An 18556-nucleotide genomic window follows, 5' to 3' on the forward strand; every position below is an offset into this window, starting at 1 on the left:
AACAGTTACCTTTGTATCCAAAGGGGCCCTAATAGTTTTTAGGAGTAAACTTAGCAAGTTACGAACCTAAAAAGTAGAGGAAGATGAATTTATATTGCAGTTGTTAATACTTCATTTTAGGGTTTATGAGGAAAGGTTTTAGACTTTCGGTATAGACTTGAAGACACATGAGAGTCTTTAGGTAAATTTGGTTTTAAGATCCAGTGCTATTTTGTGGCATGGTGATATTATGATTGAAGCTGCGGTTGATTGGTTTAAACAAGATGTGAACAGTCTTATACACAAAACATGATATCCAGAAGAATGAAGCAAAGTGGTTTCACATGATGAGGTCGTCGATTAGGGGGGTGCTGAATGGTAGCTTTATGACCCCAGAAGCAACTAGTAGAGAAAAGGTCCAAATTGGTAGGATCCATTGTAGCACAACCAACAGGATTGTTTTTCCTGCACAAGCAATTTTCCCATTAACAAATCAATCATACGAGTCATCTATCATCACAAATGAAATTTACCACTAACTGGATCACATTACGATCTATGGGATGCAACCTCAACAGTAGTCTAGGTCACCCCCACCCTTATTCATAGAAGTTGAAAGTCCAGCACTGCCTTTTCCAACGGACGCTAAGTGTGGGTTGCTTCTAAATGCAACTGCTAATAGAGTGTTTGAAGGCTGACTAAAGGTGTAAAATTCAAGGTTAAGGCTGCATATTTGCTCAGCTTAAGTCTTGGCATGTAACAATTGATCTTAATTCGATATCATAAGCCAGCAAAGTGAGGGGTGGAGACCTGAGCTACTGACAATGGCAGAAGAGTATCTGCATTCTAACTTGGTATAAGAGTTGAAGTTTCTTGATCATTCAATTGGTTGCTTGTTTTGCGCTATTCTGCAAGCTATTATCAAATGCAGTATAAAAAAAATCATATTGCCTACCTCTTATACCTAAATATGCTTCATATACATCTTAATCTTTCCATCTTACAAGTAGCTTTCACCTTGCAGTACTAAAACTTATCTGAACTCGATTGAAAGAAAATAGAGAGAAAAATGAAGTACCGGAGGAACGGAAGGTTGCTTCAGTAGTGGTACCAATCCACTCCCCAGTCTCGCGAAGCTTCTTTTCAATGTCTCCTTCAAATTTACCACCAGTGACAGGCAAAAGCCCATCGAATATCGTCTTCCTCCTTTGCTCCTCCAAATCACTGCCCATGTTTAAACAAAACAAACATAAATCTTATTCTCAATTACCCATAAAAAAGCAAAGGGGGGTGAAGAAAGATATGCCTGGAGTCAGCGTCACGGAAGGAACCAGCACCAATGGCACGTTCAATCTGGACGATTGAAGGAGGAGGGTGTGGCTTTTGTTGCCGCAAACGTTGTCTCCTTTTTCTTGGTCGAGTTGCTGTTTTGGGTTTTGAATTTGTTTGGGTTTCTTGTGGGGAGGGTTTGTCGGTAAGAGAGGCAATGGGGGGATGGATAACAGCTTTGGCCATGGCAATGGATATACAACTGCAGGATAAGCAAGCCATGCTTTTTCTTTTTTCTTCTCTATTTTTTTATGTTCTCTGTTTCGTATTTGGATTTTTGTTATTTATTATTTATGGTGTTCTGCTCCGCTAGCTGTCAAAGGATAACTTATAAAACTATCTATAGAGCCATTGGCTGGTCAGAAATATCTTGACAAGATCTTTAACGTACAACATTAGAAGCAGGAGGTATAACCCATCATAAGCTAAAAGGCACACTGCCAGTCATCACCATTTTTTGTTCTTCTGGTCTTAATCACACTATAAATATGTTCATTGATATTCATACACAGCAGCAATCAGTTGAATTCTTCAAGGACAAACTTTTTTATCATCAAAGGTTTCCACAATATCTGACATGAGTTCATTATTATGATACAAGGCAAGGAGCGGAGTATAAAACTTTTGTCACAAAAACATGGACTTTCCAATGAAATTAAACCAATGCGATTGTTATAACTCGATAGAAATGGCTCCTGCTGAATAGAACAAAAATGATTGTAGGATCTGTACGAAGGCCCTAAAAACATAGTATTCATGTTGGCATCACACAGGCAGATTCCTTAGCAGACGAAGTGCTCGTGACCAGTGTGATCTTTGCGATAAAACAATCTTCCTCAACGCTGGCACCGCCCCAGCAGCTATGATTGCAGAATGATTCTCACTGTCCATACTCAGATTATACAGTATTGATAAGGCTGCTTCGACTGCCCTGTCACTCCCTTGTTCAATAAGATTCACAAGTGGAAATATACCAAACTCAGATGCGACAGCTCGGGTGGAATCCACAACCCCTTCGGAAATTATTCTGTTAAGTTCAACAGCGGCGGATTCCTGTGTTTCTGGAGAAAGAGACAATTTTATCTGCTCTATAAGTCTTGGGATTGTCTCATAAAGAGTTACCTCCATGTTGATTGGATTCTCGAAATCTACATTAGGACTGGATATAGAGCACAGTTTAACAAGGCAAGCGGCAACCCAATCTTTGTTTCGAAGAGGGATATCGGACTTAAGGATTTTGCGGAGTAGTTTGGTGAAATGGGTAGAGTCTATTTTTTGGCAAAACTGTTCCGAGTCAAGAAGTTTTGTTAGTAGCCTTGAGGCTGCAGAGACTGCAAGGCCAGCTTCCTCAAGTTCAAGAGCATATTCGTCTAGTTCCTGACCTTCTACATCAGCTTCCTTGTCTGCAAAATAGAAAAGGTTTTATGTTCTCACAAGTCTACAGTAGTACAGCACAAGTGTTTTCAACTAAGAATTATTTGCCCTTACCTTTTACAGCTTTTTGTTGAAAAACAGCTTCCAAACCAGATGATACATCTACTTTGATTATTGTTTCCATGCTTGGTTCAATTATTGTTATGAATTCCAAGATAGAAGCTACTTTTCTTTGCAGGTTTGATGGTGATGTCTTCAAAATCTCAATAAGGCGAGTAATGACAGTAGAGTCTAGCAATTCTTTCCTACAATACATTTCCAAAATATACATCAGGTTAGTGTTACAGTCAAGAACCCAAGGATTCAACATGAATATCCCAAAACATTAAATCACTAGGCAAATAAAAAAAACCTTTTGTAGTACGTGCTTTGACAATGGAGCCTAAAGTAACTAAGGGAACATATATAAACTCCACCGACCCCCTTAAGAGCTACTGTCAGTTTCAGTTTCATTGAATCAACTTGGGGAGAAAATAGATAAATTGTGGAAGAAAATAATTTAGAGCCAAGAGGAGAAGAAGTAATAAAACTTTGAAACCCTGCATTAACAAGATAAGTGGATCTACATAGAAGACAACAGAAAGAGGAAAACAATTAACATGTTTCCCAATTGATTATCTCCATGTATCTCATCCAGAGTAAGCAATCATTTTGGAAACAGAAGAAGATCCAATGGTGAACACCATAATGATGAAGCATCATTTTTCAAATAAACAAAGATGCCAGAAAGAAAAGGGAAAAACCTGGAATCCATTATTGACACAGGCTTATCTCCAGTCAATCTGGCAGAAGCATCAAGGCTCCTTGCAGCATCTATCCCCATCTTTGAACCATTAACTGGTCCATTGTAGAACTAGATACAACAGTATACTAGGTAAGTCAACAGAAAAATATAGGGCCCAAATTATTCTTTGTGAGCGTATGGATGACTGTGTTTCGGAAACTTTGAATCATTGAGGTTGCTTGCTTTGTTTTATGCTGTTATAACCATTTTAATAAGAAAACAAGATATTAATAAAAATGAAAATGGCCAAAAAGATCTTTCCGAAAAAGACAACCCCAAATGCCATGCAACTAAAGGAGGAAAACATAAGGGGTCTAAGTTTAAAAATTGGAACAACAAATGAAAATGTCTTCTATCATTTACATTATGCTGTAAAAATTGATTGGCTGACTAACCTTGGACTTCATTTCTTTACTAGGGTCTAAAATCCTCGCAAGTATATCCAAGGTCTGCAAATCCAGCAACAATCCGTGTCAGAAATATCAAACTAGAATTATTACAAATTACCACTTGAGAAAACAAAGACTGCCTTCACCTTTTCCATCAAGCTTCCAGAGGTTTCTGAGCGTTTCAGTGTACAAACTAAAGGGTGTAAAATACCTTCAGCTTCAAGTACATGATAAAGAGAAGAGCTGCAGCCAGCAAGAAACTTCATAAACATTTTATTGTATCTAAAAATTAAGATATGAAGCACATGTTGTGTTACTTAGTTCCAGAAACTACCACTAAAGTAAAAGGAAATGAAATATGGATATGGATATGGATATGGATAAAGATGTGGATGTGAATATGAATATGAATATGAATATGAGAAGATATTGTCAAAATTACTGGCATGACTCAAATGTTCAATAAAGAAAATTCCATAACACCAATTCGACACATGAAATGCTACCAGCATCAATGCCAATGAAGCAAATTGAGGAATCACAAAAAAAACTTTGTAACAGATATTCAGAGCCACAACTTTACAACAAAATGTTACAAGTATAAGACTGGACCCTATTCTGGTGAGACCATCAGGAGATGATGGATGCATATAGACAACTCGCTGTTAATAAAGTAGAGAGACAAAATGTGAGCTTCCTCCAATAACCAAACAGTAACCCTGGGAGTTATATTTTTCCAGAGGGTTCAAGAAGCATATAAGAAAGCACAAGAAGGCTCACTAAAAACTCACTGTCTTTTAAATATGAACAAAGAAAGACAAACAATGACTCAATAGTTCATAAAATAATATTGTGAACTAAAGGAAAGGCCAAAATCTGGGTCAATGAGTACCTCAAGAAATGTCTGCACCTGTTAAAATTTTCCCCATTTAGAACTAAAGGCATTATCTAGCAAGACTACACAAAAGAGAAAATATACCTGACAGACAACCTCTCCAAAGCGTGGATCACAGCTGATCTGACAGCAAAACTGTTATGGTCTAAAAGCCGAACCAAATGCTTGATAGCACCAGCTTCCTTGAATGAAGTCCGCATATGTTCATTGATAGATGAGTCAGCAATTGACTCAGCAGCTCTCGATATGGCAACCTCATCATTAAGCTCAAGTATCAAAACTAATCGAGCCACACCATCTATCCATGGGAGAAGAGTAAATCGGTTATCAGTGGGGATATCAGACTGAGATTCTCTTTTTCCATCCAACTCTATAGCCCCTATGCGAGCAAGAAACTGTTGCTGTGTGCGTCCAACTATTGCATTCTTCCTAGCTTCCTCTAACTCAGCATTCTCACCAACATTCAACCCAAGAAGTAATTCAGAGGCACCAAACTTTGAAGGACCTTTGGAAGTCTGCTCAATCTCTGTACCATCTGGCATAGTAGGCCATGAATATAATCCTGGCTTGAAAGACTTGTAAGAAGCTGCACCAACCATGGGAACGGGAACCAGACCTTCCTCTATGACAAGAATTCTATAATACTGATCCTTAATGAGTTCCAATAAAGCATTTCTAGCTTCCTTCCGAATCACTTTAGATCCTTCCATGTCAGTTTTTAATAGCTTTGCCTGCATTAAGAGTAGGAAAGTTTCATCAGGTGCCACTGAAATTTAGTCTAAGTTTCACTATGTTGCATTTTCAATTCACTACAATCCAATGATGCAGTAATGCGTTCTAAAAATGAGTCAACAACAATGGATACAGTTTGCTTCTGTGAGATACACAACCATCATCTACTAATACAATTGAATTTATGAAATTTGTGGAGACTAGTTAGAAATTGAATTTAAAGGTTAAAACTTTGGAAAGGAAGCAATGCATGCAAAGAAAGAAGATTATAAACAAAACAAGAATGTAACTGCATGACAGCAAACAAAATACAAGCTTCCTGGTAAAGGTATATAAACAATGTCATACTTCACATTTGCATTTGACAATTTTGGCACGTAACATCATTTTGATTTGGGTAAAAATAAGAAAGCTTTGCAAACAATACTGAAGAGGATGGACCAGAATGCACAAGTTTTTACACACACAAAAGATTATAACAATAAACAAACATCATCTTTTTCAAGGAAAACAAAAGCTATAGCACATTTACATTAAGTCACTATATTGCATGTAACAATTCAGCATGTAACCAGATAACCATTCAGTCATTTAATTAGAAAACAACGACCCCCATTCAGCAAAGATCCTCACCAGTTTCGGAATGATACCAGCTTCAACCATCATGCTGTGATTGCAATGGCTCAAGGCCAAATTCGACAAAACTCCACCAGCTCCTTCCTTCACTTTTATGTCATCATCATCGAGGGAATTGATAAGAAATGGTAGGATATCTGAGTTAGCAATTTTCACTCTAAGTTCTTCATCGACAGACAAGTTCCACAAAGTACACATACTTTGCTCTTTAACCTGGAAAAGTGAGTTCATAATATGTCTCAAATTTCAGCAAACAAGATAAATGTGATGAACATTTTCAAAGGTGAAATACCTCCTTTGTACCTCAGAAGTCAAGGAAGGTCGACTCAGCAAACCAGTTATCCCTTCTATTGCTCCACTTTCTGCTACTATATCTTTGTACAAATTGATTGAAGATATTGATCGTAAAAGACCGGCAGCTGCTTCACATGTAGCACTAGACTCAGAGTTAAGAAGGTTCACAGTTAAGTTTATGCAGCCTAGGAACTGCATAATGGTATCAATGCAATTCTTTCCACCTAGTGAATATTTCCATAGTGCCACTATTGCCTGTTCTCGGTCAAGAGCATCATGGTCTAGCCCAAGCATTCGTACAAATAAAGCCACGTAGTTGTCACCTAAAGTGGAGGAGCTACTGCTTGCCCCTTCACCAACCTGGAATTAGCATAACAAGCTGCATTATTATGTACCTAAAACTAATAAACATTTCTTATCTTAAGAAATCTAAATAAGAAATAAAAAAGAAAGAGGAGTTGGTAAAAAGGAGAGGGAGAAGTTAGAATAAAAGTTTAATTTTAATTGCAAGTACATTCCAAAAACTTATGGGAAAAAGAAAAAGGAAAGAGTTGCAAATTAAAAGACTAAAAGTAACCATCTAAAGTTTTTCAGGGTCCTTAAAAGCTTCAATTTAAACATAAGACTAAGAAAAAGAAGACATGAGGCAAGAGTCTAAAGGCAAAGCTCAAGAGGTCAGCAATCAAAGTCTCTCCTAACAGCTACCGTTTAAATTGTATGAATCCAACAATGAGATGATAACATTCAATCTGTTCTGCAGGGGAGCATAAGCCAGCTCCTTATGTCACCTTTCAAATGTCTAATTATCTCATTCCAATTCAAATAAATAACCTTATGTCACCTATGTGTAACATTTCATCAAGCTCAATTATCGTTCTTTAACATCGCTCAAAATCTAGAACACTTACACAACCATTATTTGACTTCCATTCTTAAGATTAATTTCGCCAAAGCTCCATAAAACCCATCTTCAGTGAAAACTCTATGCTACACTAATGATATGGTCTTAACAGGCACAGAGGCCCAAATATGATCTGTATAGCCGACCACCATGGCCAAAAAACAAAAGAATTACTACGTTCTATCTGAAAAAGTAAAGTTCCCAATTTTTTATCCAAAATCAAAACTTTATTCCTTCAAATATAGAGTAAACCCCAAAACAGTTTTCCAGTGAAAATGATAGTATTAACAAGTTTTAAAGGCACTTCATTTGACCAATAAGTTACATTCTGAAACCATACAGTTTCTAGTTTCTAAATTAGAAACATCTTTCATCCCATTAACCAAATAAAAAACTATATAAAAAGAAAAGAAAAACAAACAGAACAAGCTCTCGAAGTCAAATTATGAGGACACAGATGGGAAAGCAAGAAGCTTAGACTTGGGAACTTACAGAAACAGCAGCAGATTCCTGTGGGTTGGCATCAATGGAACCACCATCATCACTAACTTTCCTAAGGACTGTGCGGAGGGAGCACGACTTGGGTTGGAGGAAACCGTTCCAAAGATGATTGAGATGGAACTTTGTAGAAAAGGTAGAGTATTTTCTCCTGGGTTTGGTGGTTGTAAACACATGCCGGGGATTGAGCAGCTTAATGTTAAAGTAAGGTGAGAGAGTAGCAGAGGCAATCATTTTTGGCCTAAAACAGTGAGATTGGAAGCAGGGTTTTGCGGGTGTGTTAGGTTTTATATTGTTATTCTCCCTGTAGAAGTGGCACTTCCCTTGGCCTTTCCTCACTGCCCGGATAATGGAATGTACTAGATTTTTGCCACCGGATATTTAAGCTTTCCTTTTTTTTACTTAATTGATGAATAAGCCCTCAAGCTATACTTTTTTGAATTAGTTGCCTAAAATTTCTTTTCAACCTTTTACCCTCCGTTAAAAAAAAAAAAAAAAACTTTCAACTCGTGTACCATTTTTAATTATATAAAAAATTTAAAATTTAAAATTTATATTAAATAAAAATAAAATAAATTATTATTTAATATTATATTTTTCACTTCTCCTCCGTCCCCCTTCATCTTCATCTTCATCTTCATCTTCATCTTCACCTTCATCCATCCTAATTCTTTCATTCCATATTATAAGCAAGATATATATAATTTCATTTGATGCTTTCTTTTATAACAATAAGTCATTCATTTTTATTAGAGAAATATATTTTTTAAGGGTAAATTACACCAACAGTCACTCAACTTTGGGATAGCTGACAAAACAGTCACCTTAGTTTCATTTCAGTCACTCAACTTTGGAAAAATGACAAAGCAGTCCTTTTTGTCGTTTTCCGTCACAGATGTCACGGCAAAGTGACATGGTAGATGACAGAGTGCATGGTGTCAAACAACCCTTCAGCTGGTCAGTTACCACAAATTTAACAGCCCTATCAGCACCCATTTAGGGTTTAAGAAGAAAAAAAAGAAAAAAAAAGAAGAAGAGGAGAAGGAGAAGAGAAAAAACGGAGATGCCTCCAAATTTCAAATCAACGACAACCATCACCGTCGCCAATAGCTTCCCCTACGTGAGTTTTGAAACTGATATCCACCCAGTCCGACCCTTTCCTCGCTAAAGAAATCTTCGATGTCACCACCACCCAACCCAGTTTTCGTCACTCTTACTCTTCCTTCCTCGTCCTCATTCTCAAACTCGGTTGTTCGAAGAACTTCTCTCTTATCGACGACCTTCTCGCTCGTCTAAAATCTAATCAATATCGAGTAACCCCGACTCTCTTTTCTTACCTTATCAAAATCTACGTTGAAGCTGATTTACTCGAGAAAGCTCTCAATGTGTTCTACAAAATGCTTGAATTCAACGTTAAGCCTTTACCCAGACACTTAAATCATATCCTCGAGCTGATTATTTCTCATTGTAACTTCATCATGCCTACTTTCGACCTTTTCAAGACTACCCATAAATACGGTGTTTTCCCCAATACCAAATCTTACAACATTTTGATGGGTGCGTTTTGTTTGAACGGAGATTTAAGTATTGCGTACAAACTATTCAACAAAATGTTTGAGAGAGACGTTATGCCTGCTGCTGAGTCTTATAGGATATTAATGCAAGGGCTATGTAGGAAGAGTCAAGTGAATAGAGCTGTAGATTTGTTAGAAGATATGTTGAATAAAGGATTCGTACAGGATTCATTGAGTTATACTACTTTGCTGAATAGTTTGTGTAAGAAGAAGAAGCTTAAAGAAGCTTATAAGCTTCTTTGTAGAATGAAAGTTAAAGGGTGTAACGTTGATATTGTGCATTATAATAATGTTATATTGGGTTTTTTTAGGAAAGGAAGAGCTATGGATGCTATTAAGTTTTTTCCGCAGCCATTACAATGGAAGAAATCATATCAACTGTTGAGAAATTTTGGGTTTCAGGATAAATTTAAGCGTGGATATCAATAGTGTCGTCCTTGTTTATACCACTGCAACTTTAGCTATTGCTATAGCAAATTGCCTGCCTGTCATCACTTTTTTCTTGGTTGTGTTGGTCAGGTAAATTACACCATCAGTGGCCGATAACAAGAGACGAATTTCAGGTCGGCAGAGAATTATCATTAGCCGACCAAACAAGGGTGTTATTTTTAGATGTGTTGTAATACCAAATAGAGAAAGTGTAGAGATTTGCAGAAAAACTCTTTGACTTAAACCTAGAAGCGAATACTTTGTTTGAAGAGATAAGAAATTTGTTTTGAGATGGAGTCCATAGGAAATCCGAGAAATTGAAGGATCAGTATTGCTGGGAAAACAATGGCGGAAGGTTACAAAGGAAGAGGCAAAGAATCAAACCCTGCCAAATTAGGCAAAGAAGACTTTTTTTTACAATCTCTTCTGTAACATCCTAATTTAGGGCTTAGTCGGAACAGTGGTTTCGAGACCATAAATTCGATGAGGAAAAATTTGTTTTTACTATATTTTTTATGGCCTACAATTTCAAGGAAAGATTTCGTGAAAATTTTGTTCAAAAATTTTGACGTTTGGGCACTCAATTTAGTCAAAAGGACTAAATTGTAAAAACTGCAAAAGTTGAGTTTTATATGTTAAAGGTATTTGAGTGTTATGGAACTATAAATTAGGGGTCCTTATATGGTAATTAGACCATTAGTTAGTGATGGACAAAAATGGACATGAGATAAGTGAAATAGGATTTTTTTTAAGTAAGGGAATTTTAGTCATTTAGTAAATAAATAGAATTAAAAGGGAAAAGATGTAAAAACCGTGTTCATCATCCTTGCTTGCTGCCAAAACTTGAAGGAAGCCATAGCTAGGGTTTCTTCACTTTCTCAAGCTCATAGTAAGTGATTCCAAGCCTCGTTTTTAATGTTCTTTACGTTTTTAGAATCCCGGTAGCTTAATTTAGCTTATTTTAGCAATAATTTAACCTAGGGTTCATATTTGGAAAAATACCCATAGGTGAAATCTGTTTATTTTGATGTTTTATGGTAGAATATGAAGCTAGGAATTATGTTAAACAACTTTTGCTAGTCGATTTTAAGTGAAAACGAGTATATTGACATAATCGACAAAAATACCTAATGTTCATAAGTAAGTGTTAGAGTAAGAATTTGATGTTGTCATAGAAGAGAAAAATGTCCAGTATGTTATAAAACATAAGAATAAGAGATGAAATTTAATTTTCGAGCTTTGGGGCAAAAGTGTAATTATGCAAAATTTAGGGGCAAAATCGTAATTTTTCTAAAGTTTGAGTCAAGGTTTGTTTTGATGAATGTGAATACTAAATAAGATAAATTTGCTATTATAGATCAAGAAGAACGAAATCCGGAGTTAGACCGAGGAAAGAAAAAGGTTGAAGGCTAAGTTGATAGATTTGGCCATATTTTGTACCGAGGTAAGTTTACAGTAAATAAATACAATATTTCAATAATTATTATTAATGCTTCTATTTTCCAGAAATTATGTATTTATTTTATGAAATTATTTAATGTTGACTCAAGTATGAGATGATAGAGAATTAGTGTTAAAAAGTCCCGTTGAAACATAAGGAATATATCAGATACAAATGTCATGACATTTGGGTAAAGAGATCCCATGTAAGACCATGTTTGGGACATGGCATTGACATCATTGAGGTTATGAGAGGTCCCATGTAAGACCATGTCTGGGACATGGCGTTGGCATCGAGATGAGAGGTCCCTTGTAAGACCATGTTTGGGACATGGCATGGGCACCGAAATGAGAACTCCCATGTAAGACCATATCTGGGATATGGCATTGGCAGTACAGAAAACATCCCATGTAGGACATAGCTTTGGCATGTATTATCAGACGAGAGACCTGAGTATCCTTCGTATTCCAAGTGATTCAACGGGCTAGTAAATAGACCATGTTACATGAAAGTTCAGATAAAAGCATAATAATAAATTCAGGTGAGTTATAAGGATTGATAATATCTCAGTTATCAGTTGAGGAATAAATTTCAGCAAGGGAGGAGTAAGTTATAATCATGAGTTATTTAAGTAAGCAAGTAAGTAAACAAGTAAGTGAGTAAGTAAAGAAGCGAGTAAAGATTCTAATGTTTGATGAAATTTATGAGTATGATTATTTATGATAAATGTTGTTATTTATTTACTTGTAAACTTACTAAGCTTTATGGTTACTTTCTTTACTTTCCTTATTTTTATAGTATCGCCAAGTCGATTCGAGGATCACAAGGATGTCGGAGTTCGTCTCACACTATCTACAGACATCTCGGTATTATGTGATTTCGAAACGTGTAAAGCTATGGCATGTATAGAGACTTAGTCATTTTGAGTGTGTTTATATGATAAGGCTAATGGTTAGCTATTTAAATGACTAATTAAGAACATGTGTGGTGTTATGAATGCCTAGGTGATAGTTTATACCTAGAAAATATGAAAGAGTAAAACTTTGCAATGAAATAGTTTTGGGACAGCAGCAGTGACGTGACTTTGAAAAATCACCAAGGATAGTATAAAATGAATTAGAGAGTGAATAATATATAGAATTAAATATTATCGAGTCTATTTTCATAGAAAAATAACGATGTGGGTAAAGAAATTTTATATTCTGAGATATTTGAATTTTGGTTAGATAGGGTCAGAATGGTTTTTGGAATCCCTTATTTTGACTTTTGAAAATAATTAAAATTGTAAAAAATAATTATGAGTTTTAATTTATATTTCTAGATTCCTTATTGAGTTTATTTTCTTTAGAAACAAGTGAGAACACCATATGAAGTCTGTACAATGAGATAATTAAATTTTAGTGACGAGAGCTTAGGATAGTCAATCAGTGAAACAGGGGAGAATTTAACTAATAAACTGTACTAATTTGCTGAACAAAAAATTCTTAAAAATTTATGGTAAAAATATATATGAGTCTAGTTTCAAGGAAAATTTACGGATCTAAATTTCGAGTTTCTTAGCTTGAGTTATAATTAATTTTGTAACTACTACGCGATTGGACAACTTTGTTGTAAATAGTGAAATTAATTTTAAAAGCAAATTTTTATGCCTCAAACTAGTAAGTTAAGTCAAGTAACGCCTCATGCTCGACTCCGGCAACGGTCTCGGGTAAGGGGTGTTACATCTTCTTCTTCTTCTGCTTCTTCTTCTCTGTTATTAAGGGTTTTTTTTTCAATTTCTTCTTAAATTGGGTGGGATTCCACTGTGGACATCCAACGTAGCAAGTTAACTGGCCACATCAGTTAGTTAACTTTCCACATCAGCGGTCCCCTTAAGACACTAATGGAAACTGTTAATAGGTGATTGTTTTGTCACTTTTTTATAACGTTAGTGACTGTTTTGTTATTTTTCAAAATTTGAGTGACTGAAATGAAACCTAAGTGACTGTTTTGTTAGCTACCCCAAAGTTGAGTGACTTTGGTGTAATTTACTCTTTTTTTAAAGTATAGGGAAATAATTTTTCATCAAATCAACATTAAACCTCTAATTAAATATTAAAAATTTAACATCATTACCTTTAAGTAAGTAGCAAAATATATAACTTTTTTATTAAAATAGATATCAAATAGGATAAAAAACATAAATACCAAATTGGAAAAAGACATCAAACTTAATGCCAAATGATTTATTAAACCAAATAATATAGAATAATAATATCAAAGGAGGTATATATTTCAATAAATATTTTATGACTGGAAGGGTAGATTTTATTTATATTAGTCTTTTAATCCCCAAAATTTTAATAAAAAATTGATTCATCCTATTTATTTTGAATTAGATTGCACATATAAATCACGATCATAGTGCATAAATATGTACTCTTTGGTAATGTTTGAAAAGGTACCTAGTAATTGAATTTGGATGTAATTGCTTTTAATTATACAAGGATGACATGTTTAGGTAAACACTGTAATTAGTGGGTCCCACTAAACCTAATCATGGGCCGAGTTGGGTTTAGGCCGAACTGAAAAATGGACAAAAAATTCTACCAAATCCGATCCATATTAAAAATGCTAAAACCGAGCCTGACCCAGCCCACTCATATTAACTTTTTTTAGATTATTTTTATATAAAAAGAAATTTAAAAAATACAATACATCAAAGACACTAAAAACATTAAAATAAGTATTTCTCAATAAATGGAAAATACATTAGAAAAGTTTTTATACTTAAATAACACTAAGATAATTACAACTTAGCAAGTAAATGCCTCTAAAATAGTAGCAAAATTAATAATAAAATAATAGTTATACAATATCCAAACAACAACAACAAAATAGTAGCAACATAATAGCGAAATGGTAGTGGAACAGTATTAAAAGCAGAAGTGAAATAACACTAAAAATAACAACAAATTTGTTGGATCTGGTGCCCTAAGTGTAGTATTTTCGTCTAAGTACACTTGTAATTTTTTGAACAGATTGGTTAATAAAATTATTCATGAATTACATTAATACTTTTTATATTGTCTTCACATGGTTTTTGTACGCAAAACAAAATAGAAGCAAATGTTGCTCATTGATTGCCTAATTTTTAAACTGATACTAAGCGATATTATGTGGTCGGATTGTAATATGAAAAAACAAGTTGTATTAGTAAACAAACCTAAACATGTCCTTAGTCTAATCAGAAATGAGCAAACCAATTGAAAGACTAATATGTCGTCTATCAAGTCCAATTGGGGAGATGCCTTGTTTTGAGCATTGGAACGGGCAACTTCTAAAAGATAGAGACATATATGTGACTAAGTGGACCGACAATACATCGATTAGGACCCAAGCAGAATAGATCCTGAATCCATTTATGGATTTATTCACTTATGAAGTTCATAGTGTGACATACCTAAATCCTAAGTGGATGGTGGACTATGTATGACTCGTACACTTTAATGTAAGTAAAAGTCTGAGTTCGAATAGATAATGAATCGAAAGCTGGTCTATTGGGTGTACAACTTCTGCAGTTAGTAGCGTCATTCAAAATAGTAGAATTCATAGCATGAGACATAAGCAAATGATATTCTCTCATTGGCATTACATGGTTGATGAAAAGTAAACGTGGTCATGGGTTGTTCGTTTTTGTGATGAATGACTTCATTACTATTTAATAGTAATTGGCTTTTCATGAAGGAAGATGTAATAGTTGCCATGAAACAAAATAGGATCATATTGGGAGAGCAGATATTATTCCAAAAAGATTAAAGATATCTTATGAGGGTAGCACACTTATGACAAGGTCATTGGACGAGCACTAAATAGTTGCTTTCATAATGGTATGTCGTTAGGGAGAGCTTAGTCATGATACTATAGTGGAATGATTTCGAGACTAAATGAGTTTATAATTAATAGGTGAAAAGTCAGAACTTAATTATAAATCATTTGATCCCTAATTAAAAATATTTAATCGGTCCCTTCGCTAGCTCGTTGACACCAAAAATGAATTGCGTGTTTGTGTCACATCCCAAAAATTAGGTTTCTAGAATCAGGTTTGTGAACCAACAGTGGTCACACCACGATTTTTAAGATTATCTTTGTGTGTTTGTAAAATAAAATGAGTTACCAGTTTGATGTTTAAGTGTTAGTGAAATTTTCCTTGAGACCCAAGTGTGAATCCCTTCCCTCTCACCATTTTTTTTCTTGAAACTCTAGTAAATGTCACACCTTATTTTAAAAATAAATGTTGTAAGAGTTTAAGCAAGAATGTGTTATGGCCTAGTGGTTAAAAAGTAGTGTAGCTACTCTTGAGACTCGAGTTTGAGTCCCTTCTCTTTCATTTTTGTTGAATTTCGACAACTTTTGGTCAACTCTCCTTTTTGCTGCCCAAAATGAGTTGTCAACACTAAGATTCTTTCCTCCCTTTTCTTCCTCTTTCTTTCCTTGTTTTCTCCTCTTTTCACTCCTTTTGTTCACTCCCTTTCCTTTATTCTCCTTTATATCCCTCACATTCTTTCTTTTCCCCTTTGACTAGTTATGCCACCCCTTTTACCAAAAAAAAGCCATCAACTTTCTTTTTTTTTTCTTTTGTCATATTTTCTTTCCAAAACCACCATTTGTGTTGACCCTTTTTCTCTAACTCCTCCACCACTTTTACCATCATAGTTTTTCTTATTTTTACCGCCACCTTAACCACCATTAGCCACCACCGCACCACTTTAACCACCATTCTGCCACCGCCTCTTCCCCTTCTTCCTTCCTTCTCCACCGTCATCGCACCACGTTGTTACCGCCACTGCCACCACCTTTTTTTCCTTTCTTTTTCCTCCTTTCTTCATCTCTTTTGTTATAGCCGAAGCTTTCATTCTTTCTTCCATTTTTTTTTCAATTTGTTAAATAATATTCATACTCATCTTTCTTTATTTTGATTTCTCCATAGCCATTATTCTTTCATCTTCTCGAGATTTTCGTTGAATTGTAAATTCCGATCTAGCCTGGTATAAAGTAAGTAATGACTAGTTAGTCTAATCATAATTCTTGCTTTTTTTTATTAAAGGCTGAATCTAATATATTTATGTATATATTGTTGTTCGATTGAAAGTGAGAATCTGAATAATTTGGTTTTTCTTTAGCACTAATGAAATAATTGGATCACCATTCAAAAAGGGTGGTTAAGTAAGTTCTCATCCGATTTTCATAAGGGAATTTTATTGGACTATAGCTGAAACTAACATGTGTATTTGGTGTTAGTACCTTTTTGCTATAATCAGATCGAGACAAGATTTAGATAGATCTAAAGTGTAGGAATGTGAAGGAGTAGACTTTGTATCGTGGACTTTCATTCAAGGTGTGAGTTTTAATCAATTAGAATTGTGGCTATTTTAGTCCATAAAGATTATATGTATATGATTAGTTACATCTTTGCCAAACTTATGATTAAATGAATACATAAAGTATTCTAGGTGAATAACAAATCCCTTATTAAGGATTTTCTACAAGTAAGTACCTCGATCTAAGAAATCTGTACTGCCAAAAATGAGTGTAATGTCATTGCATGATTCAATAATGTTTCGTATGTATTGTGATGCTACAACATGCTATTGATCTAATATTTATATTGAAAGTATGATAAATCACGATCATTTAGACTAATAAATCTGATTACATGTTTAAGACATGCCACTGATTCTATAAAAAATCGATTACATGATAAAATCATGATCACTGAGACTCAAATACTGGTTGCATGATAATTCATGCCTACTATTTCTACCACTGGTTGCATGTTTTATTCATGCCTATTGTACTACTCTATTATTGTTAAAAACATGTCATACTGCATTGGGGTTGAAAGGATTATATAAGGAGGAAGTACTAGCAGTTTATTTGCATTACTAGTGGCTTGTTCACAATACCGGCAGCTTGTCTGCAATATTGATAGTTTATCTACATTACTGGTGGCTTGTCCACAAACTGGTGTGTTATTGGATGGATGAGTTCTAGGGAACTCTTATTATGGTGTGTAGCGGAGTTGGATAGGAACCTCCCTAAAAATACTGCATTGACATGTTCATGCATACTGAAATTTGTGATTTTGTACTATTTTAAAATTATTTCTTGTTGGTTGGCTTGACTATTGATTTTTTTACTATTTATTATTGTATATTTGAGTTGAGACTCATACTGAGCTTATTAGCTCACTCTTTAGTTTTTTTGACTTATTTTCAGATAACCATCAAGATTAGGACTTGGATGACCTTTGAAAGAGTGACTTGGATGTTTTACTATTAAACTACTTTAAAACTTATTTCTATTACTTGTTTTTGGGACTGTATTAATTTTATTTTGGACTGTGACATGAGACTTTATTTTTGGGATTATTATTTTGATTGCATGACATTAGAGTTTTAAAACTGTTTAAATTGATTTTTTAAAATGTTTACGCATAAAACTCGATTTTTAAAACAAAATCTGTCAAGAATACATTTCTGCTGCAATACTAAAAAACGAGGTTTTTAGTAAAATCCAAATTGTTTTGAAAATCGATTAAATTTTTACTAATGAAATACTAACTCTAACGATTTTAATAAAAAACTATCGTGTTTTTGCGAAATTAAAATGAATACTCGATTTCACTAAAGTTTTAACAAATAAGCCAAAGGTTTTAAAATACGTTTGAAATTACGAGAGTTTAATTTAGACCATTTTCATGGTTAATGTAGCCCTCATAATTCGACCATAACGTCTAGGCTGAGTTTGGGAGGTTACAGTTTAAATCGAAATGAACGAATTGGATAGAAATGGGAAAATGGGAAACATTCAGAAATGATTATGGTTTTCTCCAAAATGGTAAAATGGAATAATTTGGAAATGAATGTATGTTTCTCAAAATGGAAATGAAAATGAAAATGAAAATGAGAAATACTTCATTTACAAGTTTATATGGATTGCTAAGAAATGATCAAAAGAATGAGTTTATGTTTTGAGCTATTTTAATGCCCGAAAATAAAAATAAACCATTCAATCATAGTTAACATGTTGAGTGGTGAAATATTAAACATATTTTCTCAAAATTTTACTAGGTGTAAAATCGTCATAATTTTATCGGAAGTAAAATTTGGATGAGAAAATTAGTTAATATAAATATATTAAAGTTTATTTTGAAAAATAGAAAAACAAAATCGGGTTGGATCAAATTATAAAGTACTGGG

The 18556-nt window shown here is 34.4% G+C and overlaps 2 protein-coding genes and 1 pseudogene across 2 annotated transcripts; 1 reads left to right on the plus strand and 2 right to left on the minus strand.

Annotated features, from left to right (window-relative positions):
- Positions 1–227: 227 nt before the first annotated feature.
- Positions 228–1612, minus strand: LOC105785685 (probable NAD(P)H dehydrogenase subunit CRR3, chloroplastic). Its single transcript, XM_012611807.2, has 3 exons — positions 1286–1612; positions 1058–1203; positions 228–444 (listed from the first exon to the last, which is right to left on the minus strand). Exons 1-3 carry the CDS (start codon positions 1528–1530, stop codon positions 320–322), a joined length of 516 nt encoding a protein of 171 aa, XP_012467261.1. The 5' UTR covers positions 1531–1612; the 3' UTR covers positions 228–319.
- A 218-nt stretch (positions 1613–1830) lies between these two features.
- Positions 1831–8232, minus strand: LOC105785683 (uncharacterized). Its single transcript, XM_012611805.2, has 9 exons — positions 7866–8232; positions 6482–6832; positions 6176–6391; positions 4895–5541; positions 4062–4158; positions 3922–3975; positions 3486–3595; positions 2797–2987; positions 1831–2711 (listed from the first exon to the last, which is right to left on the minus strand). Exons 1-9 carry the CDS (start codon positions 8103–8105, stop codon positions 2074–2076), a joined length of 2544 nt encoding a protein of 847 aa, XP_012467259.1. The 5' UTR covers positions 8106–8232; the 3' UTR covers positions 1831–2073.
- Positions 8233–8791: 559 nt separating this feature from the next.
- Positions 8792–9874, plus strand: LOC105786983 (pentatricopeptide repeat-containing protein At4g01400, mitochondrial-like; annotated as a pseudogene).
- The last annotated feature ends 8682 nt before the right edge of the window (positions 9875–18556 follow it).

Source organism: Gossypium raimondii, chromosome 1 (assembly GCF_025698545.1).
Source record: "Gossypium raimondii isolate GPD5lz chromosome 1, ASM2569854v1, whole genome shotgun sequence".
Classification (NCBI taxonomy): Eukaryota; Viridiplantae; Streptophyta; class Magnoliopsida; order Malvales; family Malvaceae; genus Gossypium; species Gossypium raimondii.

Coding starts and splice junctions, on each gene's coding strand:
- LOC105785683 (XM_012611805.2), bottom strand. CDS start 8,105: ATGATTGCCTCTGCTACTCTCTCACCTTACTTTAACATTAAGCTGCTC. Junction 6,392..6,481: donor GACCTTCCTTGACTTCTGAG/GTACAAAGGAGG, acceptor TCACTTTTCCAG/GTTAAAGAGCAAAGTATGTG. Junction 3,976..4,061: donor CTGGAAGCTTGATGGAAAAG/GTGAAGGCAGTC, acceptor CTGGATTTGCAG/ACCTTGGATATACTTGCGAG.
- LOC105785685 (XM_012611807.2), bottom strand. CDS start 1,530: ATGGCTTGCTTATCCTGCAGTTGTATATCCATTGCCATGGCCAAAGCT. Junction 1,204..1,285: donor TTCCGTGACGCTGACTCCAG/GCATATCTTTCT, acceptor AAACATGGGCAG/TGATTTGGAGGAGCAAAGGA. Junction 445..1,057: donor AGCAACCTTCCGTTCCTCCG/GTACTTCATTTT, acceptor TTGCTTGTGCAG/GAAAAACAATCCTGTTGGTT.